Genomic DNA, 26,749 nt, shown 5'->3' with positions numbered 1-26,749 from the left:
CCAGTTTCGTACGTCGGACTGCCAGATGGTGAAGCGTGATTTGTCACTCCAGAGAACACATTCCCACTGCTCCAGAGGCCAATGGCGGCGCGCTTTACTCCACTCCAGCCAATGCTTGCCGTTGCACATGGTGATTTTAGGCTTGTGTGCGGCTGCTCGGTCATGGAAAACCATTTCATGATGCTCCCGACGAACAGTTCTTGTGCTGACGTTGCTTCCAGAGGCAGTTTGGAACTTGGTAGTGAGTGTTGCAACCAAGGACAGACTATTTTTACACGTTTCAGCACTCTGCGGTCCCATCCTGTGAGCTTGTTACCTACCACTTTGCGGTTGAGCTGTTGTTGCTCCTAGACGTTTCCATTTCACAGTAACAGCACTTGCAGTTGACCGGGGCAGCTCTAGCAGGGCATACATTTATTAAAAATGTATGTATTACGAACTGACTTGTTGGAAAGGTGTCATCCTATGACGGTGCCACATTGAAAGTCACTGAGCTCTTCACTAAGGCCATTCTACTGCCAATGTTTGTCTATGAAGATTGCATGGCTGTGTGCTCAATTTTATAGACTTGTCAGCAACGGGTGTGGCTGAAATAGCCAAATCCACAAATTTTAAGGGGTGTTCACATGCTTGTGTGTGTGTATATAGTGTATCTATACTGAATAAAATTATTTCTCTCAAATTTTGTGCACAAATTTGTTTATATTCCTGTTAGTGAGCATTTCTCCTTTGCCAAGATAATCCATCCACCTGACAGGGGTGGCATATCAAGACGCTGATTAAACAGCATGATCATTACACAGGTACACCGAGTGCTGGGGACAATAAAAGGCTACTTGAAAATGTGCAGGTGCACGCACACAAGACAATGCCACAGATGTCTCATGTTTTGAGGGAATTGGCATGTTGACTGCAGGAATGTCCATCAGAGCTGTTGCCAGAGAATTGAATGTTCATTTCTCTACCATAAGTTGCCTCCAATGTCGTTTCCGAGAATTTGGCAGTACGTTCAACCGCAGATCAAGTGTAACGAAGCCAGCCCAGGACATCCACTACCCGGCTTCTTCACCTGCGGCATGGCCTGAGACCAGCCACCCGGACAGCTGATGAAACTGGGTTTGTACACCAAAGAATTTCTGCACAAACTGTCAGGAACCGTCTCTGGGAAGTTCATCTGCGTGCTCGTCATCCCAACCAGGGTCTTGACCTGACTGCAGTTTGGCGTCGTAACCAACTTCAGTGAGCAAATGGTTGAAAAATTGGTGGCCACCTGGGCAAATTTGAGCCTTTTTGAGCCTGACATCGAGCCATCCTCAAGGTTGGAAAGTGACAGTGAAGATGAGGCCTCAGAGACTGATGGCCAAGAGTTGGACATTGAGGAGGATCAGGGAGAAGACATGGAAGCCTGAGAGGAAGACAACCAAAGCTTTAGTTTCTAGACTATCGTTTTACAGATGTATGTTGAAAACGTTTTTGGGAGATGCAATGGATAATTGGGGATCATTCAATATACCATTTCTTTTATTGTTCAGTGAAATTATCCCATGCGAAGAATCAACTCATTTAAAGTTCAATTCGTAACTAAATTGTTTTTTTATTTCTATTGGAAGTATTAATCATTTGCAATGTATACTTATGATACTGTAGAAGGTTTATGTTTCTGTCTCCATATATGGTAAATATATCCACTGCAAAAAGCTACATTTAAAAACTACATCTACATTTAAATGTTATTAACCTCTAACGCCTCCCTAACCCGGATCCGGGATCCCCCCCAACACAAAAGCTGACTAGCATAGCCTAGCCTAAAGTTACAGGGATATCATAAAATAAAATGTTCATGAAATCACAAGTCCAAGACACCAAATGAAAGATACAGATCTTGTGATTCAAGCCATCATCGCTGATTTGTAAAATGTTTTACAGGGAAGACACAATATGTAAATCTATTAGCTAACCACTGTTAGCAAAAGACAACAATTTTCTTACTCCACCATTTTCTTACTGCATCAGTAGCTATCACCAATTCGGCCAAATAAAGATATTGATAGCCACTAACCAAGAAAAAACCTCATCAGATGACAGTCTGATAACATATTTATTGTATAGGATAGGTTTTGTTAGAAAAATGTGCATATTTCAGGTATAAATCATAGTTTACAATTGCACCCACCATCACAACTCGACTAGAAAAAATACAGAGAGCAACGTGTATTACCTAATTACTAATCATAAAACATTTCTTAAAAATACACAGCGTACACTAATTGAAAGACACAGATCCTGTGAATCCAGACAATATTTCAGATTTTCTAAGTGTCTTACAGCGAAAACACAATAAATCGTTATATTACCATAGCACATGTGCAAACATTACCCCAGCATTGATTCACGGCAAAAAGAGCGATAGCATTATCACCACCAAAATGTATTAATTTTTTCACTAACCTTCTCAGAATTCTTCAGATGACAATCCTGTAACATCATATTACAACATACATATAGAGTTTGTTCGAAAATGTGCATATTTAGCCACCAAAATCATGGTTAGACAATGAGAAAAGTAGCCAAGCTGGTCAGAAAATGTCGGGCGCCATATTAGACAGTGATCTAGTCTTATACATAAATACTCATAAACTTGACTAAAAAATACAGGGTGGACAGCGATTGATAGACAATTTAATTCTTAATGCAATCGCTGAATTACATTTTTTAAATTATCCTTACTTTTCAATACAGGTTGCGCCAAGCGAAGCTACACCAAACAAAATGGCGGCATAAGCGTTTAACATTTTTCGACAGAAACACGATTTATCATCATAAAAAGTTCTTACTATGAGCTGTTCTTCCATCAGAATCTTGGGCAATGAATCCTTTCTCCGGTCTAATCGTCTTTTGGTCGAAAGATGTCCTCTTGTCCCGTCGAAATGGCCACTAACGTTCACCATGCACTCAAAGTGCCCAGCTCCTCAAAGTGCATCACACAGAAATGCCATAAAATCGCCCTAAACGGATATAAATTGCTATAAAACGGTTCAAATTAACTACCTTATGATGTTTTTAACACCTATAACGAGTAAAAACATGACCGGAGAAATATTACTGGCTAAACAACAGCTTGGAAGGAGGCAAGTCCGATGTCCATCGTGCGTCAGGCGCAGGCAGGAAAAGAAAGCTACTTCCGGTCTTTGGTGTTTTATAGAGGCCCTGATTGCGCAATCGACTCCATTCAAAGCGTCACCACGTACTGACATCCAGAGGAAGACGTAGGCAGTGTTTGTTTCTCCATAGCATTTACAGGGACTTTACAACCGACCTGGGAACAGGGGCCAAGATTTCTGAAATCTCACTCCCTGTCATGAAAAGTGCTGTAGAAGGAGTTCTGTTTCACTCAGAGACAAAATTCCAACGGCTATAGAAACTAGAGAGTGTTTTCTATCCAATAATAATAATAATATGCATATTGTACGAGCAAGAATTGAGTAGGAAGCCGTTTAATCTGAAGACCGATTTATGCTAAGTCGAAACAGCACCCCCTATATTCGCAAGAAGTTAATATTCATTTGCATATATTCCCGTTAATTCCCACGGAAAGTTTCCACCTCTGAGTATTCCCCAAAATGTGCAACACTAGTTGGGTCATTGTCCTGTTGAAAAACAAATGATAGTCCCACTAAGCGCAAACCAGATGGGATGGTGTACCGCTGCAGAATGCTGTGTTAGCCATGCTGGTTAAGTGTGTCTTGAATTCTAAATAAATCAATGTCACCAGCAAAGCACCCCCACACCATCTCATCACCTCCATGCTTCACGGTGGGAACTACACATGCAGAGATCATCCTTTCACTTACTCTGCGTTTCACAAAGACACGGCAGTTGGACCCCAAAATCTCAAATTTAGACTCAGAACAGATTTCCACCGGTCTGTCCATTGCTTGTGTTTCTTGGTGTCCTTTAGTAGTGGTTTCTTTGCAGGAATTTGACCATGAAGGCTTGATTCACGAACTCTCTGAACATTTGATGTTGCGATGTGTCCGTTACTTGAACTCTGAAGCATTTATTCGGGCTGCAATTTCTGACGTGCCGTTAACTCTAATGAACTTATCTTCTGCAGCAGAGGTGTCTCTGGATCGTCCTTTTTCATCATAGCGCTTGGTGTTTGCGACTGCACTTTAACCTGTCTAGGACTGGAACCCCTCGCCAACAGCCAATGAAATTGCAGGGCGCCAAATTCAATCAACAGAAATCTCATAATTCAATTTTCTCAAACATACAAGTATTAGACACCATTTTAAAGATACAATTCTCGTTAATCCAACCACAGTGTCCGATTTTCAAAAAAGCTTTTCGGCGAAAGCAGAACATATCATTGTTAGGTCAGCAACTAGTCTGCATACAGCGATTTTCCAACCAAAGAGAGGAGTCACACAAAGCAGAAATATTGATAAAATTAATCACTAACCTTGGATATTCTTCATCAGATGACACTCCCGGGACAACATGTTACACAATACATGTATGTTTTGTTCGATCAAGTTCATATTTATATCCAAAAACCTCAGTTTACATTTGGCTTTGCCTCTTAAACATCCCATGAATTTGCACAGAGCCACATCAAATAACAGAAATATTTATAATAAACATTGATACAAGTGTTAGTCACAGATTTAAAGATATACTTCTCCTTAATGCAACCGCTGTGTCAGATTTTGAAAACTTTATTGAAAAAGCAAACCATGCAATAATCTGAGTATGGCGCTCAGAAACCAACACAACCCAAGAAGATATCCGCCATGTTGGAGTCAACATAAGTCAGAAATAGCATTATAAATATTCACTTACCTTTGATCTTCGTCAGAATGCACTCCCAGGAATCCCAGTTCCACAATAAATGTTTGATTTGTTACATGAAGTCCATCATTTGTCCAAATTACTCCTTTTGGTTCGCGCGTTCAGTACACAATCTAAATTCACGACGCGCGGGCAGGTCCAGGCAAAAGTTCAGACAAAGTCATATTACAGTCCGTAGAAACATGTCAAACAAAGTATAGAATCAATCTTTAGGATGTTTTTAACAAATCTTCAATAATGTTCCAACCGGTGAATTCCTTTGTCTTCAGAAATGCGATGGAACGCGAGCTACCTCTCACGTGAACGAGCGTCACGAGCTCAGAGCATTCTGCCATACCTCTGACTCATTCCCCTCTCATTCGGCCCCACTTCACAGTAGAAGCATCAAACAAGGTTCTATAGACTGTTGACATCTAGTGGGAACCATAGGAAGTGCGACATGACCCATATCCCACTGTATCTTCAATAGGGAATGAGTTGAAAAACAACCAACCTCAGATTTCCCACTTCCTGGTTGGATTTTTTTCTCGGGTTTTTGCCTGCCATATGAGTTCTGTTATACTCAGACATCATTCAAGCAGTTTTAGAAACTTGAGTGTTTTCTATCCAAATCTAATAATATGCATATATTAGCAACTGGGACTGAGTAGCAGGCAGTTTACTCTGGGCACGCTTTTCATCCAAACGTGAAAATGTGGTCCCCTATCCATAACAAGTTAAAACTTTAAAAGTTCTTAATGTTCCTGATTGACCTTCATGTTATGATGGACTGTTTGTCTTTCTTTTTTGAGCTGTTCTTGCCATAATATGGACTTGGTCTTTTACCAAATAGGTCTATCTTCTGTATACCACCCTTATATTGTCACAACACAACTAATTGGGAAATTACATTATTTTATACAAATGCTCATATTTTAAGTGATATTTTCTCAAAGGTAGGGGTGAAAATGATTGAACCCATGTTTTCATTATCTTTCAATACCTCCCCTTGCGATGCTTAACAGCACCATGCCCTTTTCCAAAAATGATTTTAATGAGTTGGTGAACACATTGGAAGGGATCTTGTACCATTACAGAAACCTTCAAGCCACAGATACCCTTCATCTGCACTTATGGACTGCCCTCTTCAATTCAAACCACATATTTTGATGGGGGCTTGGGGTTATTGTCTCGCTGAAAGACCCACTTGCGACCAAGGTTCAGCCTCCTGGTAGAGGCAACCAGGTTTTTGGCAAAAACATCCTGGTACTGGGTAAAGTTCAAGATTTCGTTGACTAGGGCTGCGCGATATGGGCAAATCTATTTGCGTTTAAAAAAAAATTAAAAAATATTGCGATTTTGCTCAAAACACTTAGGTGAACTGTTGGAATCATAGAGACAAATTGTATTTCTATGGTTGGTGTTTGGAATGACGGCTAATGAGAACACCAGGTACAGTAGAATTTGTCGTGACCCGGTAGGAGCCAAAGGGTTGGTCGGAGTTTCCCAGGGGACCCTTTTTCCCAAAATTGCAGCCTGTTGCGATATGGAAATTGCACATGGCAACATTGCAATTTCGATCAATTGTGCAGTCCTACTATTGACCCGTTCACTAGGAGTTTTGAACAGAATCCCCCAGTTTCTGTCACACACTCCTGGGTCTTTTTTGTGCAGTCTTTTGCAAACTACAATTGGCCTGTTTTGGAACCACCTGTGGTTCCACTGTGAAACGGTTCAGTCTGAACACAGAGACAGAGGAACTGGCTTCATCCCCCGGCTGCACCCAGCAGTGTGTGACTGAAACAGACACTGGAATGTTCCGTTCACAACTGTAATATAAAAATGGAGGGGTGGAGGTGAGCCTCTCATAGCCTTTTGCGGTGGGGAGTGGCAGGCGCAGGGCAGGAATTTGGGCTGGTGTTGACACCCGGCCTTGGATTCTCTCGCTCTCAACCCATCCACCCCTCGGTCGTCTACCGACAACCACGTTTTCCGACTCGTTGAGCCTGCAGAGTAAGGCTGCACGGTAAATCTAATTCAGATTTGAAATTGACATGTGCAATATCCATATGGTAAGAGGCTGCGATTTTCTCCTTTGATCCTCCTTTAATAAAACAAGCGGCCTCTCTTACTCTATGCATGGCATGCACATGATGGCCAGTGACAAGTGTCCTCACTTAGCGCGCGCGGTTAGATGCTGGTGAGGAGAGAAAGGGCTTTACCAAAGACGGTACACTATGACGTTTAGGAACTCTGCGTCTTTACATCAGTGAGTGTTCAAAACATGAGTGCTGCTAGTTGTTTAAAAACAAATGCTAAATTAAGAACTCCATAATGTAATAAGTGCTACGCTTAAAGCACACTATTTTGATGATTGTATAAAAAATGTGTTAATATGTAGGTGTATATGTAGCCTATATGTATATGTAGCCTATAACAATGTTGGAAAAGATTTGTTTCATTTGGTCTTGTATGCTGTTCTTTTTTTTTATTTTTTATTTTTATTTTTTTAGAATTTGTTCTTAACTGACTGCCTAGTTAAATAAATGAAATATATGTATATACTGTATTTATACCATTTATTGCACCCTTGCCTATGCCGCTCAGCCATCGCTCATCCATATATTTATATGTACATATTCTCATTCACCCCTTTAGATTTGTGTGTATTAGGTAGTTGTTGGGAAATTGTTAGATGACTTGTTAGATATTACTGCACTGTCAGAACTAGAAACACAAGCATTTCACTACACTCGCATTAACATCTGCTAACCATGTATGTGACAAATTAAATTTGATTTGCTGTACTTAATGACAATTGAAATGTCTTTATTATTTTGGAACTTCTCTTAGTGTAATGTTTACTGTTAACTTCTGTTTATTTCACTTTTGTTTATTACCTACTTCTCTTGCTTTTACAATGTTAACATATGTTTCCCATGCCAATAAAGCCCTTGAATTGAAATGGACCGAGAGTGCTGCCACGTTCAAAACAGCTCAGAACTGGGAAGTTGGACATTTCCGACTTCAGTGCGTTCATAACAACTGGTCTTGTATGCTGTTAGCAAAGTATGTATTAATTCATATGATCTCATTTTAGAAGTGATGTTCTCTACCCGGACAGTTGTTTTAACTTGGTAATTTCGTCAGTGTTGGAAAATTGCAATTCATGATCACATATCTGCCCCCCCCCCCCCCCCCAAAAGAAAATCACAATTTGTTGATTTGTCCAAATCGCGCAGCCTTACTGCAGAGCCAGTACTGCAGAGTCAGTGGCCTTTTTCTGTGTGTCGTTTCAAACACCACCAGTTTAACACCTTTTTGTTTATTTAATCACGGCATGTGCATTGGTCAGGAACAGTGGAAACTGGGAATTTGTCTTTTACAACTTGTCCCATTCAGCTGTGAAACTCTGAATTGGGATTTGAATAGTAGCTCAGTCCTGTGAAACAATTTGTGCGGGTTCAGTTTTGGGGCCTAGCTGTGAGGAATTTAAACGCCCTCTGATAATCTAGAGTGCTACCCCTTTTGTATTAAAACATTTATGATGGGGGTAAAGTTAGCATTGATAAGCTAGTAAAGAAGCAGTAAAGCTAATCATGGGAGACTTTAACATGTGCAATCTATCTGAACATTTACCATCATATCAGCAATAATGTTACATGTCCTACCTGAAATTAAACCTGTCTGAACCTCTGTTGTGGTAACGTCACAGGTGCATATTTTTCCAAGGCACTACCCAATCTTAGGAGTTCAGATCATAACATAGTTCAGCTCATCTGACTCTACAAACCGTGTTTGTAGCGCGAGAAGGCTAAAAAGGGGAGATTAAAGGCTGGATTCCTGACGCCCTCCATGACTGTAGAGTCCACTGACTTGGCGGCCCTGATGGACATTGCCGATGACCTGGAAGTGCCAGCGGATACTGTCTGAGTACGTCCGTTTCTGTGAGGATCTCGTTATTCCCAAAAAGAAAGTCTCAACGTCTTCCCCGATAATAAACCGTGGGTAACTCTGGAATTTAAAAAGTTGTTTTTGAATCAGGTGGCACTAAAGAGAAAATGAAAAATATTCAGAGGCAACTCAAAAGCAAGATCAAGGAGTGCAAGGCAGCATACAAAGACAAATAAGAAAACATTTTCAAGGACAGTAGGAAAGCCTGGCAAGGGCTACAAACCATCACAGGCTACAAACCAAAGAGCCATTGTAAATTCAGCAAAAAAAGAAACGTCCCTTTTTCAGGACCCGGTCTTTCAAAGATAATTAGTAAAAATCCAAAACTTCACAGATCTTCATTGTAAAGGGTTTAAACACTTTTCCCCATGCTTTTTCAATGAACCATAAACAATTAATGAACATGCACCTGTGGAACGGTTGTTAAGACACTAACAGCTTACAGACGGTAGGCAATAAAGGTCACAGTTATGAAAACTTAGGAAACTAAAGAGGCCTTTCTACTGCCTCTGAAAAACACCAATACAAAGATGCCCAGGGTCCCATTTGCATGAATGTGCCCTTAGGCATGTTGCAAGGAGGCATGAGGACTGCAGATGTGGCCAGGACAATAAATTGCGATGTCCGTACTGTGAGACGTCTAAGACAGCGCTACAGAGAGACAGGACGGACAGCTGATCATCCTTGCAGTGGCAGACCACGTGTAACAACACCTGCACAGGATCGGTACATCCAAACATCACACCTGCGGGACAGGTACAGGATGGCAACAACAACTGCCCGAGTTACACCAGGAACGCACAATCCCTCCAGTGCTCAGACTGTCCTCAATAGGCTGAGAGAGGCTGGACTGAGGGCTTTGTAGGCCTGTTGTAAAGCAGGTCCTCACCAGACATCACCGGCAACAACGTCGCCTATAGGCACAAACCCACCTTCGCTGGAACAGACAGGACTGGAAAAAAGTGCTCTTCAGTGACTAGTCACGGTTTTGTCTCACCATGGGTGATGGTCGGATTCGCGTTTATAGTCGATGGAATGAGCGTTACACTGAGGCCTGTACTCTGGAGCGGGATCGATTTGGAGATGGAGGGTCCGTCATGGTCAGGGGCAGTGTCACAGAATCATCGGACTGAGTTTGTCATTGCAGGCAATCGGAAGACATCCTCCTCTCTCATGTGGTAACTTTCCTGCAGGCTCATCCTGACATGACCCTCCAGCATAACAATGCCACCAGCCATACAGTTCGTTCTGTGTGTGATTTCCTGCAAGACAGGAATGTCAGTGTTCTGCCATGGCCAGCGAAGAGCCTGGATCTCAATCCCATTGAGCACGTCTGGGACCTGTTGGATCGGAGGGTGAGGGCCAGGGCCATTCCCCCCAGAAATGTCCAGGAACTTGCTGGTGCCTTGGTGAAAGAGTGGGGTAACTTCTCACAGCAAGAGCTGGCAAATCTGGTGCAGTCCATGAGGAGGAGATGCTTTGCAGTACTTAATGCAGCTGGTGGCCACACCAGCTACTGACTGTTACTTTTGATTTTGAACTCCCCTTTGTTCAGGGACACATTATTCCATTTCTGTTAGTCACTTGTCTGTGGAACATGTTCAGTTTATGTGAACAGTTTCTATTGTAGGTTTGAAGTGTGATTTTACATCGCAGCAGAAAGTGTCCTTGGACAGTATAGACAGCATACCAGCTGTTGATATATAGATCGCTGTGAATGACGTCAAGCAACACTTTCAACGTGTCAAACCACAAATCATATGGTCCAGACGGCGTCAGCAGCAATGCGTTTCAGCCATGCGCTGACCAGTACGCGTTACCGTTCCAGAAGCTGTTCCAGCTGTCACTGAACCGTGGGATAATTCCAGGTACTGATTGGCCCAGTACCTAAAAACAACAGGCCAAAAGGCAAATAGCGTTGTGGAAATTGTATTCATTGACTTAAGTAGCGCGTTTAACACCATCCAACTGTACCTACTGGTGAATTTGGGTGTCAACTCTACTGGTCAAGTGGATTAATAGTTTCTTTGTAAACCGTACTCAACAAGTGAATTTTAACTCTGCATATCTCTACATCTAGAACGGTGAATACGGGAGTCCCTCAAGGTTGCGTACTTTCACCAGTACTGTACATACTTGCAGTCCTTATTAGTGACTCAGTTTTGTGGTTATTTACTGTTTTCCGTTAACCCCCTAGAGTCGATTGACTCACCAGTGCATCAATCTAATTTACATTAAAAAATAAATCCCAGCAATATCTGTCAGTTTAAACGGAAGATATCTGTCACGGGACTCATCTGAAGGTAACCGGTACCGGTAAAAAAAGGAATGGAAGTATGAAGGTAGTTTTGTGAGTTATTTTTTATATCTGCTAGATTTAGGACAGATGAGTCAACCTGGTTTCTTATGATACATTTTTGGACTGTCCTTTTTGCCATTTATGAATGTGTTATTCAATGTGTTTCTGTGGGATTTAGTTGTAAAGGCCAAAATCTATATGTTTGTGGGATACCTGAGGGGGTCCTAAAATTCTAAATCAAATCGCTAAATGATTGATAGTATGACCATCTTAAAACAATTCCATATGTCAGTTTAGCACTCCCGTCTATTCCAACGTTTTAGACTCTAAAGAATTAACAAGGAAAGCACCTTGTGGATGTCCCAGGAGTGTAGATTATGCTAAAATGTATAATATTTTGTTATCTCTCTTTTTTTCTCTCCAGCATACTGGCGCTTCTGGCTGTGTGTCTCCGTTGTCTACGAGCTATTCCTTATCTTTGTGCTATTCCAGGTGGGTCGAGTGCACCAACACACACACCCGAGCACTGAATTGTTTGTGCTATTATAGTTGCAATAGAATGGAGTGATTATTCATTCAAACAAATCAGCTTTGAAATACAGAGGCAAGTTCTCTCTGGGAGCACTGACAACTAGGTCTTTTTAGTAAAGGGGGGCAATCAAAAGGGAAAAGGATCAATGACATGATTAGATGCGGAATGGATCTGAAGGGTCTTAAAGGGAATGAAAGAAAACTAGTTTCTGGAAGATGTGTTAACTTCTCTATCTATGTACATTGAGAAGTTATGTTCAAAGTATACTGAACAAAAATCTAAACGCAACTGCAGCAATGTCAACTATTTTACTGAGTTAAAGTTCATATAAGGAAATCAGTCAATTGAAATAAATAAATTAGGCCCTAATCTATGGATTTCACATGACAGGGCAGGTGTGCAGCCATGGGTGGGCCTGGGAGTCCGGCCCAGCCACTCGGAATGAGTTTTCCCCCACAAAAGGGCTTGATTACAGATAGAAATGCTCCTCAGTTTCATCAGCTGTCTGGGAGGCTAGTCTCAGATGATCCCGCCGGTGAAGAAACCAGATGTGGAGGTCCTGGGCTGGCGTGGTTACACGTGGTCTGCGGTTGTGAGGCTGGTTGGACATACAGCCAAATTTTCTAAAATGACATTGGAGGCAGTTTATGGTAGAGAAATTAACATTAAATTCTCTGGCAACAGCTCTGGTGGACATTCCTTCAGTCGGCATGCCAATTGCACGCATCCTCAACTTGAGACATCTGTGGCATTGTGCTGTGTGACAAAACTGCACATTTTAAAGTGGCCTTTTATTGTCCCCAGCACAAGGTGCACCTGTAATGATGGCGTAGCAGTCAGACGTCTTTGTCTTTGTCCTGTCCCTTGTATATATCTTTTTACATCTTTTTCTTCGCATATCTTTAAAAAATATTTTCCTAAACATCAACTTCTAAATACTCTCCTGCAACCCGCCTCACCCAATGTGACGTGGATCTGCTTTTTTCGAAAGTATTTATATTTACTTCGGATCTGGAATCCCTCAACTGAAGATAGCCAACTGAAGATAACTACCTACCAGCTATCAGTTAGCAAACCATTGCTAGCGGTCATCAGCTAACCTTTACCTCGGAAAGCTCTTGCGAGTTCGAACAACGTGACTCAAACCAGAGCATAACGGACCTATTTCTCTCCATATCCCTGGATTCCTACCTCAAACTCTGAACATTTTCATCTGGATCTTCGCAACTAGCTAACCGCAATCCCGGGTGACCACTCCTGGCTAGCGTTTCCATCCCGGAGCAAGCATCAATTAGCCTGAAACTAGCCCGGCCAGGGCTCCTGTGCTACCACCGAAGCCCACTCCTGGGCTACAATGTCCGGACCCCTTCTACTGCCGGTATGGGGCACGGAACCCCGCCGATCCTCTACGACTGGAATACCGACATAATCTTCCCGAGGACTCCAACAGGCCCCTTATGCGCGACGCCCGCTGAAGGACCATTCTGCTAACCTGCTAGGCCTGCTAGCTAAATGGAACCCTACTAATTCCACGACTGGTCTATTGACGTCACCGCACAAAGAGGCAAAAACAGACTTACCCCCATCGCGACGTCCCCCAAAGGCTAACTTGCTAGCCCCGGTCTGCTAACTGCTAGCTTGCCTGCCCCGGTCTGCTAACTGCTAGCTTGCCAGCCCCGGTCTGCTAACTGCTAGCTTGTTAGCATCGGCCTGCTAACTGTCTGAATCGCCATGTCCCCAGTCAGCCCAACCACTCACTGGACCCATATATTCACTTGGCTACGCATGCCTCTCTCTAATATCAATATGCCTCATCCATTACTGTCCTGGTTAGTGATTACTGTCTTATTTCACTGTAGAGCCTCTAGCCCTACTCAATATGCCTTAACCAACCATGTTGTTCCACCTCCTACATATGCGATGACATCACCTGGTTTAAACGTCTCTAGAGACACTCTCTCATCATTACTCAATGCCTAGGTTTACCTCCAATGTACTCACATCCTATCTTACATTTGTCTGTACACTATGCCTTGAATCTATGCTATCGAGCCCAGAAACCTGCTCCTTTTACTCTGTTCCGAAAGTGCTAGACGGCCAGTTCGTATAGCATTTAGCCGTACCCTTATCCTACTTCTCCTCTGGTGATGTAGAGGTTAATCCAGGTCCTGCAGTGCCTAGCCCCACTCCCATTACCCAGGTGCTCTCATTTGTTGACTTCTGTAACCGTAAAAGTCTTGGTTTCATGCATGTTAACATTAGAAGCCTACTCCCTGAGTTTGTTTTACTCACTGCTTTAGCACACTCTGCCAACCCGGATGTCTTAGCCGTGTCTGAATCCTGGCTTAGGAAAACCACCAAAAACCCTGAAATCTCCATCGCTAACTATAACATTTTCCGCCAAGATAGAACTGCCAAAGGGGGCGGTGTTGCAATCTACTGCAAAGATAGCCTGCAGAGTTCTGTAGTCTGTATCCAAGTCTGTACCCAAACAATTCGAGCTTGTACTTCTAAAAATTCACCTTTCCAGAAACAAGTCTCTCACTGTTGCCGCTTGCTATAGTCCTCCTTCTGCCCCCAGCTGTGCCCTCGATACCATATGTGAATTGATTGCCCATCTACCCATCTATCTTCTGAGCTCGTGCTACTAGGTGACCTAAACTGGGACATGCTTAACACCCCGGCCATCCTACAATCTAAGCTTGATGCCCTCAATCTCACACAAATGATCAATGAATCTACCAGGTACAACTCCAAATCCGTAAACACGGGCACCCTCATAGATGTCATCCTAACTAACTCGCCCTCCAAATACACCTCTGCTGTTTTCAATCAAGATCTCAGCGATCACTGCCTCATTGCCTGCATCCGTAATGGGTCTGCGACCAAACGACCACCCCTCATCACTGTCAAACGCTCCCTAAAACACTTCTGCGAGCAGGCCTTTCTAATCGACCTGGCCGGGGTATTCTGGAATGACATTGACCTCATCCCGTCAGTAGATGATGCCTGGCTATTCTTTAAAAAGTGCCTTCCTCACCATCTTAAATAAGCATGCCCCATTCAAAAAAAAAAAAATGTAGAACTAGGAATAGATTTAGTCCTTGGTTCACTCCAGACCTGTCTGCCCTTGACCAGCACAAAAACATCCTGTGGCGTTCTGCATTAGCATCGAATTGCCCCCGTGATATGCAACTTTTCAGGGAATTTAGGAACAAATATACACAGACAGTTAGGAAAGCTAAGGCTAGCTTTTTCAAACAGAAATTTGCATCCTGTAGTACTAACTCAAAAAGGTTCTGGGACACTGTAAAGTCCATGGAGAATAAGAGCACCTCCTCCCAGCTGCCCACTGCTCTGAGGCTAGGAAAACTGTCACCACTGATAAATCCACTATAATTGAGAATTTCAATAAGCATTTCTCCACGGCTGGCCATGCTTTCCACCTGGCTACCCCTACCCCGGTCAACTGCCCGGCACTCTCCACAGTAACACGCCAAAGCCCCCACCATTTCTCCTTCACCCAAATCCAGATAGCTGTTCTGAAAGAGCTGCAAAATCTGGACCCCTACAAATCAGCCGGGCTAGACAATCTGGACCCTCTCTTTCTAAAATGATCTGCTGAAATTGTTGCAACCCCTATTACTAGCCTGTTCAACCTCTTTCGTATCGTCTGAGATTCCCAAAGATTGGAAAGCTGCCGCGGTCATCCCCCTCTTGAAAAGGGGGTGACACTCTAGACCCAAACTGCTACAGACCTATATCTATCCTACCCTGCCTTTCTAAGGTCTTTCGAAAGGCAAGTTAGCAAACAGATTACCGACCATTTCGAATCCCACCGTACCTTCTCTGCTATGCAATCTGGTTTCAGAGCTGGTCATGGGTGCACCTCAGCCACGCTCAAGGTCCTAAACGACATAACCGCCATCGATAAGAGACATTACTGCGCAGCCTTATTCATCGACCTGGCCAAGGCTTTCGACTCTGTCAATCACCACATTCTTATTGGCAGACTCGACAGCCTTGGTTTCTCAAATGATTGCCTTGCCTGGTTTACCAATTACTTCTCTGATGGAGTTCAGTGTGTCAAATCGGAGGGCCTGTTGTCCAGAACTCTGGCAGTCTCTATGGGGGTGCCACAGGGTTCAATTCTCTGGACGACTCTTTTCTCTGTATACATCAATGATGTTGCTCTTGCTGCTGGTGATTCTCTGATACACCTCTACGCAGACGACACCATTCTGTGTACTTCTGGCCCCTCTTTGGACACTGTTTTAACTAACCTTCAGACGAGCTTCAATGCCATACAACTCTCCTTCCGTGGCCTACTGCTCTTAAACGCAAGTAAAACTAAATGCATGCTATTCAACCGATCACTGCCCGCACCTGCTCGCCTGTCCAGCATCACTACTCTGAACGGCTCGTACTTAGAATACGTGGACAACTACAAATACCTAGGTGTCTGGTTAGACTAAACTCTCCTTCCAGACTCACATTAAGCATCTTCAATCCAAAATTAAATCTAGAATCGGCTTCCTATATCGCAACAAAGCATCCTTCACTCATGCTGCCAAACATACCCTCGTAAAACTGACCATCCTACCGATCCTCGACTTCGGTGATGTCATCTATAAAATAGCCTCCAAAACTCTACTCAACAAACTGGATGCAGTCTATCACAGTGCCATCCGTTTTGTCACCAAAGCCCCATACACTACCCACCATTGCGACCTGTACGCTCTCGTTGGTTGGCCCTCGCTTCATACTCGTCGCCAAACCCACTGGCTACAGGTTATCTACAAGTCTCTGCTAGGTAAAGCCCCGTCTTCTCAGCTCACTGGTCACCATAGCAGCACCCACTCGTAGCACGCGCTCCAGCAGGTATATCTCTCTGGTCACCCCCAAAGCCAATTCCTCATTTGGTCGTCTTTCCTTCCAGTTCTCTGCTGCCAATGACTGGAACGAACTACAAAAATCTCTGAAACTGGAAACACTTCTCTCCCTCACTAGCTTTAAGCACCAGCTGTCAGAGCAGCTCACAGATTACTGCACCTGTACATAGCCTATCTATAACTTAACCCAAACAACTACCTCTTCCCCTACTGTATTTATTTATTATGCTCCTTTGCACCCCATTATTTCTATTTCTACTTTGCACATTCTTCCACTGCAAATCTACCATTCCAGTGTTTTACTTGCTATATTGTATTTACTTTGCCACCATGGCCTTTTTTTTGCCTTTACCTCCCTTCTCACCTCATTTGCTTACATTGTATATAGACTTATTTTTCTACTGTATTATTAACTGTATGTTTTTTTTTTATTCCATGTGTAACTCTGTTGTCGAACTGCTTTGCTTTATCTTGGCCAGGTCGCAGTTGCAAACTAGAACTTGTTCTCAACTAGCCTACCTGGTTAAATAAAGGTGAAATAGAAAAAGCTGTTTAATCAGCTTCTTGATGTGCCACACCTGTCAGGTGGATGGATTATCTTGGCAAAGGAGAAATGTTTACACACAGGGATGTAAAAAAAAAAAAATGTGTGCACTACATTTGAGAGAAGTAAGCTTTTTGTGTGTCTGGAACATTTCTGGGATCTTTTATTTCAGCTCATGAAACATGGGACCAACACTTTACATGCTGCGTTTTTTTGTTTGTTCAGTATACATAGACAAGTACATATAGACAAGCACTAAATACTATCTATTTGTGTATACTTAATTTTCCCTCATTCATTAGACGGTCCGTGATGGGAGACAGTTTATGAAGTACATTGACCCCAAACTGGGGGTAGCCCTGCCGGAGAGGGACTATGGCGGCAACTGCCTCATCTACGACCCGGGGAACACTACCGACCCCTGGCATAACATCTGGGTAAGACACGTGCGCGCACACATTAACCTGTAGCACAATAGCAATGGTGTCTTATAAAATGGCCGTCCCAAAGGTCACTGTTGACTAAGGTTAAAAAATATTTACATGAATGCTATTTTTGCAGGACAAGATGGATGGCTTTGTCCCAGCGCACTTTCTTGGCTGGTATATTAAGGTGGGTCTGAGTAGCGTACTGTATTTTTAAGCCTGTATTTCATACTTAGAGTTAGCAATATAAAATCATCATACACAGTGGTGGGCAACTGCTTACGGAAGTCCACCACAACCGAATTCGCGGTCTCCATCTCCCTCTCTTCTTCTGTCCAGACACTTGTGATCAGAGACTGGTGGATGTGTATGATCATCAGTGTGATGTTTGAGTTCCTGGAGTACAGTCTGGAGCACCAGCTCCCCAACTTCTCTGAGTGCTGGTGGGACCATGTACGTACCTGTTCTTCATAACACACAATTGTGTCCCGACAAGGATACGTTTGTCCAGTGTTGATTTTAGTTATTGATTACAGTTTGGATAATGGATGTTTGAGTCAGGTTTGATACTGGGAGGCAATTCAAAAGCGACTGGCTTTATTGAATTTCAAGTGTGTGTCAGTTGAATGTTCATTTTATTTTTTATTTAACTAGGCGAGTTGAGAACAGATTCTTATTTACAATGACGGCCTAGGAACAGTGTGTTAATTGTCTTGTTCAGGGGCAGAACGACAGATTTTTACCTTGTCAGCTCGGGGCTTCGATCTAGAAACCATTCGGTTACTGGCTCAATGCTTTTAACCCCACTAGGCTACCTGACGCCCCGTCAGTAGATCTGCCTCGCTGTCAGTAGATACTGAATGACGTGCCTGTCAGTTGATGTTGAGTGCTATGTCTCCCTCGAAGTAGATACTGAATGACGTGCCTGTCAGTTGATGTTGAGTGCTATGTCTCCCTCGAAGTAGATACTGAATGCTGTGTGCAGAACTCTTGAGTTAGGATTTTGTCTTTTCGAGAACGCTGAATGCCATGTCTTGTTCTGTGAATCCTAAATGTCATGTCTGTCTTTCAGTGGATAATGGATGTGCTGGTGTGTAATGGCCTGGGGATCTACGCTGGGATGAAGACCTTAGGCTGGCTGTCTATGAAGCCCTACCAGTGGCAGGGGCTGTGGAACATCCCCACATACAAGTACGCCGCCCACCTCCTGGCACCTTGGTTACACTTCGTTAAGCTTGTGCCCAAAGAAGTTCCAAGTCCCAATGTCATAAGAGTTATAGATATGGCCATTGTTTACTTAACTAATATTCTCCTATCAAAGAGTTTGCAGTAGTAGTTTTTTTATAGAATGTTCTCGTTTCTTATTCGGGATGGATCTTGTACGATATGTGTGTCTGTTAATCAGGGGGAAGATCAAGCGCATGGCCTTCCAGTTCACACCCTACAGCTGGGTCAAGTTTGAGTGGAAGCCTGCCTCCAACCTACGCAGGTGGCTGGCTGTCCTGGGAATCATCTTCATGGTGAGACTCAATCTCTCTCTCTCCCACTGTTGCTCTCTCTCTCATTTCCCTCTCACTTAACTCTGTCGACCGTCACTCTCTGTCTGTTGCGCTCTCACTTTCACTCTCGCCCACACTAATCTGTCGCTTATCTCTCTACTCAAGTTTTCCTCCTCTCTGACCTGTAATCTCTCTGCAATCTCCCTGCCTGTCTCTCCATCTCTCTCTCCCTTCTCTCTTGCTCTCTCTCTGTTAGTTCCTGCTGGCGGAGCTGAACACCTTCTACCTGAAGTTTGTGCTGTGGATGCCTCCGGAGCACTACCTGGTGTTGCTTCGCCTCGTCTTCTTTGTCAACGTGGGCGGCGTGGCCATGAGGGAGATCTACGACTTCATGGACGACCCGTGAGTATTAGTAACACCGTCTTTACAACTGACTAGGTTATCCCCCTTTCCCCTGTCTAGCAATTACATCCTCCGCCTCTTGTCTCCTCCTTCCTCCCTCAGGAAGTTCTATAGGAAGCTGGGGCAGCAGGCTTGGCTGGTGGCAGCCATCACCGTGACCGAGTTCCTCATCGTAGTCAAATACGACCCCAGGACCATCATGCTGCCCATCCCCTTCTTTGTCACCCAATGCTGGTTCCTGGGCATCGTCCTCATCCTCAGCTGGACATTGTGGCGCTTCTTCATCCGGTAAGCTGCCAACCAGTCTGCCTGGTCTCCTCCTCTGAGTCCTCTGTTGTAGAACGTAGCAATAATGACACGAGTGTGGATATACCGTAACATGTTTGGCGTGAAAGAGGTCTTCAGCGGTGTTGGGGTCATGAACTGGAGTCATTCTGGTCTCTTCTGTTACCTGTGCCATGCAGACGTGCTTTGGTAACACTTAACATTCCGATTCCATCAACATGAATGAATTGTTAATTGATAAGAAATGCCTTGCATGAAATTCATGTTTATGAAGACATACATTTATGTTTATTCATGGAACCTTATGTTCAATTGCTGGCCATTTATTATTTTAGTAATGTTTTTCTATTTCTTTAATATGTATTTTTTTGTCCGTTTTTTGGGGGTGGGGTTCCTTTTTTTCTCCTCACCTCCCCATATGGTATAATGGTTGTATTTTTTTTTACGTGGCTGAGTGTGCAAAAAAATTAAATGTTGCCCCCTTCCCCCCCCATGCTGGACGTGACTGGGTATATTAGCCCTGCATGTTAAAGCTTCTCGTCTGTTTTCTCCACCCCTCCTGTCCCTTCTCGTTCTTAGGGGCAATGTTCATGTCCAGTGAGGTAGGTGTAGGAGCGAGGCTGTGTCTCTTCTCCTACGTAGCTGTGGTCTGCCGTGGTGCCATCACCCACCACCTCACCTTCTCTGGATCCAAAATGGATCCATGTTTTCCCTCCACAGAATCAATCCATCTCATGATGCATGTTTTCGGTTATGCTGTGTCGTACTACTATCCTCTTCCTGTTTTTTTTTTTGTTTTGTTTTCTGACTTCACACTCGGGCCTTTTTGTCTTTTCTCTCTCAGATTGTTCCTCAATTAGAAAAGGGTTTGATCAGTGAAAACACTTTTAAATGAAGTGGAAGTGGTCAACTTCAAAGTGCCGTTCTGGAACATTTGGAAAGCTATGACTACAGTGCATTCGGGAAAGTATTCAGACCCCTTTTTCCACAATTTGTTACGTTACAGCCTTATTCTAAAATTGATAAGAAAAATCCTCATCAATTTACACAAAGCCCCATAATGACAAAGCGAAAACAGGTTTAGTAATTTTGGCAAATTTCTAACAACATACCTTATTTACATAAGTATTCAGACCCTCTGCTATGAGACTCAAAATTGAGCTCAGGTGCATCCTGTTTCCATTGATCATCCTTGAGATGTTTCTACAACTTGATTGGAGTCCACTTGTGGTAAATTCAATTGATTCGACATGATTTGGAAAGGCACACACCTGTCTATATAAGGTCCCACAGTTGACAGTGCATGTCAGAGCAAAAACCAAGCCATACAGTCGAAGAAATTGTCTGTAGAGTGCCGAGACAGGATTGTGTCTAGGCACAGATCTGGGGAAGGGTACCAGAACATTTCTGCAGCATTTAAGGTCCCGAAGAACACAGTGGCCTCCATCAGTCTTAAATGGAAGAAGATTGGAACCACCAAGACTCTTCCTAGAGCTAGCCGCTAGGCCAAACTGCGCAATCGGGGGAGAAGGGCCTTGGTCAGGCAGGTGACCAGGAACCTGATGGTCACTCTGACAGAGCTCCAGAGTTCCTCTGTGGATATGGGAGAACCTTCCAGAAGGACAACCATCTCTGCAGCACTCCACCAATCAGGCCTTTATTTTTAGAGTGGCCAGACAGAAGCCCCTCTTCAGTAAAAGGCACGAAAGCCCGCTTGGAGTTTGCCTAAAGGCACCAAAGGACTCTCAGACCATGAGAAACACGATTCTCTGGTCTGATTAAACCAAGATTGAACTCTTTGGCTTGAATACCAAGTGTCACGTCTGGAGGAAACCTGGCACCATCCCTACAGTGAAGCTTGGTCGTGGCAGCATCATGCTGTGGGGATGTTTTTCAGCAGCATGGACAGGGAGACTAGTCAGGATCGAGGGAAAGATGAACGGAGCAAAGTACAGAGAGATGCTTGATGAAAACCTGCTCCAGAGCACTCAGGACCTCAAGCTGGGGTAAAGGTTAACCTTCCAACAGGACAATGACCCTAAGCACACAGCCAAGACATTGCAGGAGTGGCTTCGTGACAAGTCTCTGAATGTCCTTGAGTGGCCCAGCCAGAGTCTGGACTTGAACCCGATCGAACATCTGAGGAGAGGTCTGAAAATAACTGTGCAGCGACGCTCCCCATCCAACCTGACAGAGCTCGAGAGGATCTGCAGAGAAGAATGGGAGATAATCCCCAAATACGGGTGTGCCAAGCTTGTAGCGTCATACCCAAGAAGACTCGAGGCTGTAATCGCTACCAAAGGTGCTTCAACAAAGTACTGAGTAAGGGGTCTGAATACTTATGTTAATGTGATATATATATATATATATTTTTTTTTTTTATACATTTGCAACAATTTCTAAACCTGTTTTTGCTTTGTCGTTATGGGTTATTATGTGTGGATTGGTGAGGGGGGGAAACAATTTAATCAATTTTAGAATAAGGCTGTAACTTAATGAAATGTGGAAAAAGGTGAAGGGGTCTAAATACTTTCCGAATGCACTGTAGGACTCATTCCTCAGCCACCAACACAGTTTATAAAGTATGACATGGCATGAGCTGGTGGTGTGAGATGCCGTGTCAATGATTATTTCCTGTAACATGCCATGTCACCCTGCAAGAAGTAGAAAAATGGCTTGAAACTCACGGCCGGTTTTCTAAAGCTGACGTGTCATGTTATCTCTGAGGGCTTTTCTAACAATTCTCCCTGGCAAATCCAGTGTGGCCAACCCTCCTGGAGAGCTACCCTCCTTCTGGAGGGAGGGTTACCCTCCTTGGGTGCATGCAGTTTCTCAACTCTAGTCCTTTACTACCCTCAGCGGTCAACATTTTTGCTTGAACACACATAATTCTACAAATCAGCAGCTCAGGAGTCGGGTAAGCTTGATTAACTGAATCAGGTGTGTTAAAGCAGGGCCGGAGTACACCCAGTAGCTCTCTAGAAGAGGGTTGGCCGTCCTGGCTGTATTATTGGCCGTTTTTAAAGTGTGGCCAAGGGTTTCTTCACAGGGAACTGTTGCTATGAAAATAGGGAGATTGTTGCTATGAGACTGTTGCCCTTCAACCTGTCAGTCAGCATGCTGACTCCACCCGCCATCCTCTGATAGCCAATCAGATCAACAACTCCTCACCCTGCACCTTCCACCAACTGTCTTCAGTCATGGTTCTGAAGCGAACAGAGGAATATAGCCGCATGTAGTCTGGACATGCCATCTTTAAACAGAGACTTGAAAAGTCGTGTCCTCCTCCCCAGCTGTTTGAGAAACACACAACCTATGTATGTCTTACTATTCTACACTGTCCCTTAGGGAGGATGGGGGTGAGCGTGTTCAAAACCATTGGGGGTGCTTTAGAATCAGGGTATTTGTAAGTGTGTGAAGAAATGTGCTAACGTTTAGGCTTATATAGGCTGGTAAACATCCTAACACGTGTGTGTGTGTGTGCCGCTGTGTCCCCCTTGACTCTCCTCCTCTGCTCTACCCGCAGTGACATCACTCTCCGCTACAAAGACGCTCGCCGACGGAAGCAGGAGGTCACGGGGGACTGCGGCCGTCCCCATGGCAACGGTGGCACGGCAACCCCGTCGGGACGCGGCAACGGTGGCACGGCAACCCCGTCGGGACGCAGCAAACTCAACGGCATCTCCGAGTCACTCCGACACAGGAAGTCCTGAGAGGCGGAGCCTGCCGCTGGTAGGGGGTGGGGAAAGGGACAAAAAAGAGCCGCGCTGCAGCGCCATACACACACACAGGTCACCTGGATCACAAGTGTAGAGGTGTTAGGAGAGGTGTGTCTGGGGGAAGGGGGATGTTGTTCTTGTGCCTACCTGAACAATGTCATAGTCATTCCTGTGCTGGCTTTTCACTGTTAACACTAATCACAGAACAAAACACCGAACAGGGATTTGGGGTTGGGGTGTCAGCTAGCTATCCCATACTACAGGGATTTACCTCATGTACGTTTATTGTGTAATCGTGCTGGGAACTTTACGGGCGGCGATTTTCTTATTCTGTTATGAGTTGAAATTGAATTGGGTCAAATATGATTATTTTTTTGTTTGCGAAACTGGGATCACAAAGGGTATTGGGTTGGGACAGATAGATTTTGTTTTCACCATGGCAGAATTATGTTAACTTAAAATGTAATCAGGGTGAAGCAAGGGTTGGGAGGGAGAGGAACAGAACCCCCAAGGGGCCAGCAGACATACTTACTTACAAGCTAAATAACAGCCAAAGCTTTGAACTCATCCCTGCTCAAGCCATATTCTGCTAAAGCAGGGTTTCCCAAACTCTGGCCCGGGACCCCCCCTGGGTGCATGTTTTTCCTCTTAACACTACACAGCTGACTCAAATGATCACAGCCCGATGATGAGTTGGTTATTTGAATCAGCTGTGTAGTGCTATGGCAAAAACAGAACGTGCACCCAGGGGGCGCACCAGGATGGAGTTTGGGAAACCCTGGTCTAAACCATTTGGGCTGTGCCACTCAACCTGCGCTCGGGCAATTAAGTCAACCGTGCAACCGTTATATCCTAGTAACGTGGTAATGATGGCTGTAACATGACAGATGATGGTATTCGAACCAAATTGGACTCAAAGGAGGGATGCAAAGCCGGCCCCCAAAAAAAGCTTTAAATACAGAATGAACGTCTGTACAATTCTAAATATGCTTAAAGAATGCAGGGCGCACACACAGCCATTGGAGAAATATTAACCATGTCTGACACACCTGTTTTTAATTAGGCTCTTTAAGGTCTTAATTAATCACACTGGCGTCATTCATGGGAAACGCGTCTCGGAATAGCCAAAAGCCAGGTGACGGGTACCAATTAGTGTGGGCTTTCAAGTTGAAGTGGTAGCTACAGTATTACATAACCCGTTGCCCCTCACCGCACTGTTTGTTCATCACGGGCGAATATCGAGCCTAGATGACACGAAGGGACTTCTTTTTGCGTGGAGAGGTGTCCACATTGTGGATGTTGGCTACAGACTGAATCCACTTGTGTTGGCGATCACCTTCCCAATAAATGAGGGAGAGAAAAAAGCACATCACAAAGATGAGACTAAAATGGGCAGTCTTTCTTTGCACTGCTCAGGGCTCGATGGTGACTCTTGCTGGGACATGAGCTTCGGCACCTTGGTTCCGTGTGTAATTACAAGCGCCATCCGATGTAAAATAACTAGTTGTGAGTCGCAATAGGTATTACAGTGTGTATGTCACTGGATGGAGAGTAGAGGACTTGTGCTAAAATTGTTCCAAACCGCCTGTTGACCTAGAACATGCTTAATGCCATTTATAATATATTGTGAATGTAATACCAGCAGCTCTAAACCTTAAATGAAGGCGGCTTCTCATTAAACACCAATTATTTAACATGTTATGTGGTGGTTATAAACTGGGCTGTAGTGCAACTTAGAGTCGGAGAGGAGTTTATCGCCATTTGAAGTCTACATATATATTTCTCAAAAGTTTCCTTTTTTTAAATTGTAATGCTTTTCCTCTCTCCTTCCAGAAATGTTTCTGAAAATGTTGGCATATATGTATGTATAGTGTATATGTGTGTGTGTATGTATGTGTCTATATATGTATGTATATGTGTATACATGTATGTATGTGTGTGTCTCTGTCTGTGCACAGTACCAGTCAAAAGTTCGGACACCTACTCATTCAAGGGTGTTTCTTTATTTTTACAATTTTCTACGTTGTAGAATAATAGTGAAGACATCAAACTATGAAATAACGCATATGGACTCATGTAGTAACCCATTTTTGTTTTTTAACAAATCAAAATATATTTTAGATTCTTCAAAGTAGCCACCCTTTGCCTTGATGACAGCTTTGCACACTCTTGGCATTCTCTCAACCAGCTTCACCTGGAATGCTTTTCCAACAGTTTTGAAAGAGTTCCCACATATGCTGAGCACTTGTTGGCTGCTTTTCCCTTCACTCTGCTCATCCCAAACCATCTCAATTTGCTTGAGGTCGGGTGATGGTGGAGGCCAGGTCATCTGATGCGGCACGCCATCACTCTTGGTCAAATAGTTCTTACACAACCTGGAGGTGTGTTGGGTCGTTTGTCCTGTTGAAAAACAAATGATAGTCCCACTAAGTGCAAACCAGATGGGATGGTGTATCACTGCAGAATGCTGTTGTAGCCATGCTGGTTAAGTGTGCCTTGAATTTAAAATAAATCGGACAGTGTCACCAGCAAAGCACCATAACACCAGTTCCGTGCTTTACGGTGGGAAATACACATGCGTAGATAATCCGTTCACCCACACCCTGTCTCAAAAAGACACGGCGGTTGGAACCAAAAATCTCCAATTTGGACTCCAGACCAAAGGACACATTTCTACCGCTCTAATGTCCATTGTTCGTGTTTTTTGGTCCAAGAGAGTCTCTAATTCTTATTGGTGTCCTTTTAGTAGTGGTTTATTGACACCAATTCATCCATGAAGGCCTAATTCACACAGTCTCCTCTAAACAGTTGATGTTGAGATGTCTGTTACTTGAACTCTGAAGCATTTATTTGGGCTGCAATTTCTGAGGCTGGTAACACTCAGGATCGTCCATTCCTGTGGCAGACCTCAGAGCCAGTTTCATCATAGCTGTTGATGGTTTTTGCGACTGCACTTGAAGAAACTTTTAACGTTCTTGAAACGTTCCGTATTGACTGACCTTCATGTCTTAAAGTAATGATGGACTGTCGTTTCTCTTTGCTTATTTGAGCTGTTCTTGCCATAATATGGACTTCGTCTTTTACCAAATAGGGCTATCTTCTGTATACCACCCCTACCTTGTCACAACATAACTAATTGGCTCAAAGGCATTAAAAAGGAAAGAAATTTCACAAATTAACTTTTTAACGAGGCACCCCTGTTAATTGAAATCTGTTCCAGGTGACTACCTCATGAAGCTGGTTGAGAGAATGCCAAGAGTGTGCAAAGCTGTCATCAAGGCAAAGGGTGGCTATATTTTGATTAGTTTGACAGTTTTGGTTACTACATGATTCCATATGTGTTATTTCATAGTTTTGATGTCTTCATT

General features: G+C 43.7%; 1 protein-coding gene across 3 annotated transcripts in view; it reads left to right on the top strand.

Moving 5' to 3' along the window:
• ptdss2 (phosphatidylserine synthase 2) overlaps positions 1–25,340 on the top strand; it is a 41,688-nt gene extending 16,348 nt beyond the window's left edge. For 2 of the 3 annotated variants that reach the window (XM_039017090.1, XM_039017089.1), the window contains exons 5-13: positions 11,508–11,575; positions 17,354–17,488; positions 17,613–17,663; positions 17,816–17,929; positions 18,549–18,667; positions 18,882–18,996; positions 19,232–19,377; positions 19,480–19,665; positions 23,189–23,375. In XM_039017090.1, the coding sequence (XP_038873018.1) occupies positions 11,508–11,575; positions 17,354–17,488; positions 17,613–17,663; positions 17,816–17,929; positions 18,549–18,667; positions 18,882–18,996; positions 19,232–19,377; positions 19,480–19,665; positions 23,189–23,375 (1,121 nt within the window). Of the gene's footprint in view, positions 1–11,507; positions 11,576–17,353; positions 17,489–17,612; positions 17,664–17,815; positions 17,930–18,548; positions 18,668–18,881; positions 18,997–19,231; positions 19,378–19,479; positions 19,666–23,188 lie in introns of all 3 variants that reach the window. The other variant, XM_039017092.1, reaches the window with a different exon arrangement.
• Positions 25,341–26,749: the final 1,409 nt, after the last annotated feature.

The sequence above is a fragment of the Salvelinus namaycush genome, chromosome 21, assembly GCF_016432855.1.
Source record: "Salvelinus namaycush isolate Seneca chromosome 21, SaNama_1.0, whole genome shotgun sequence".
Classification (NCBI taxonomy): Eukaryota; Metazoa; Chordata; class Actinopteri; order Salmoniformes; family Salmonidae; genus Salvelinus; species Salvelinus namaycush.
Note: the sequence above shows the minus strand (reverse complement) of the source record. Positions and strands in the feature narration are given on the sequence as shown.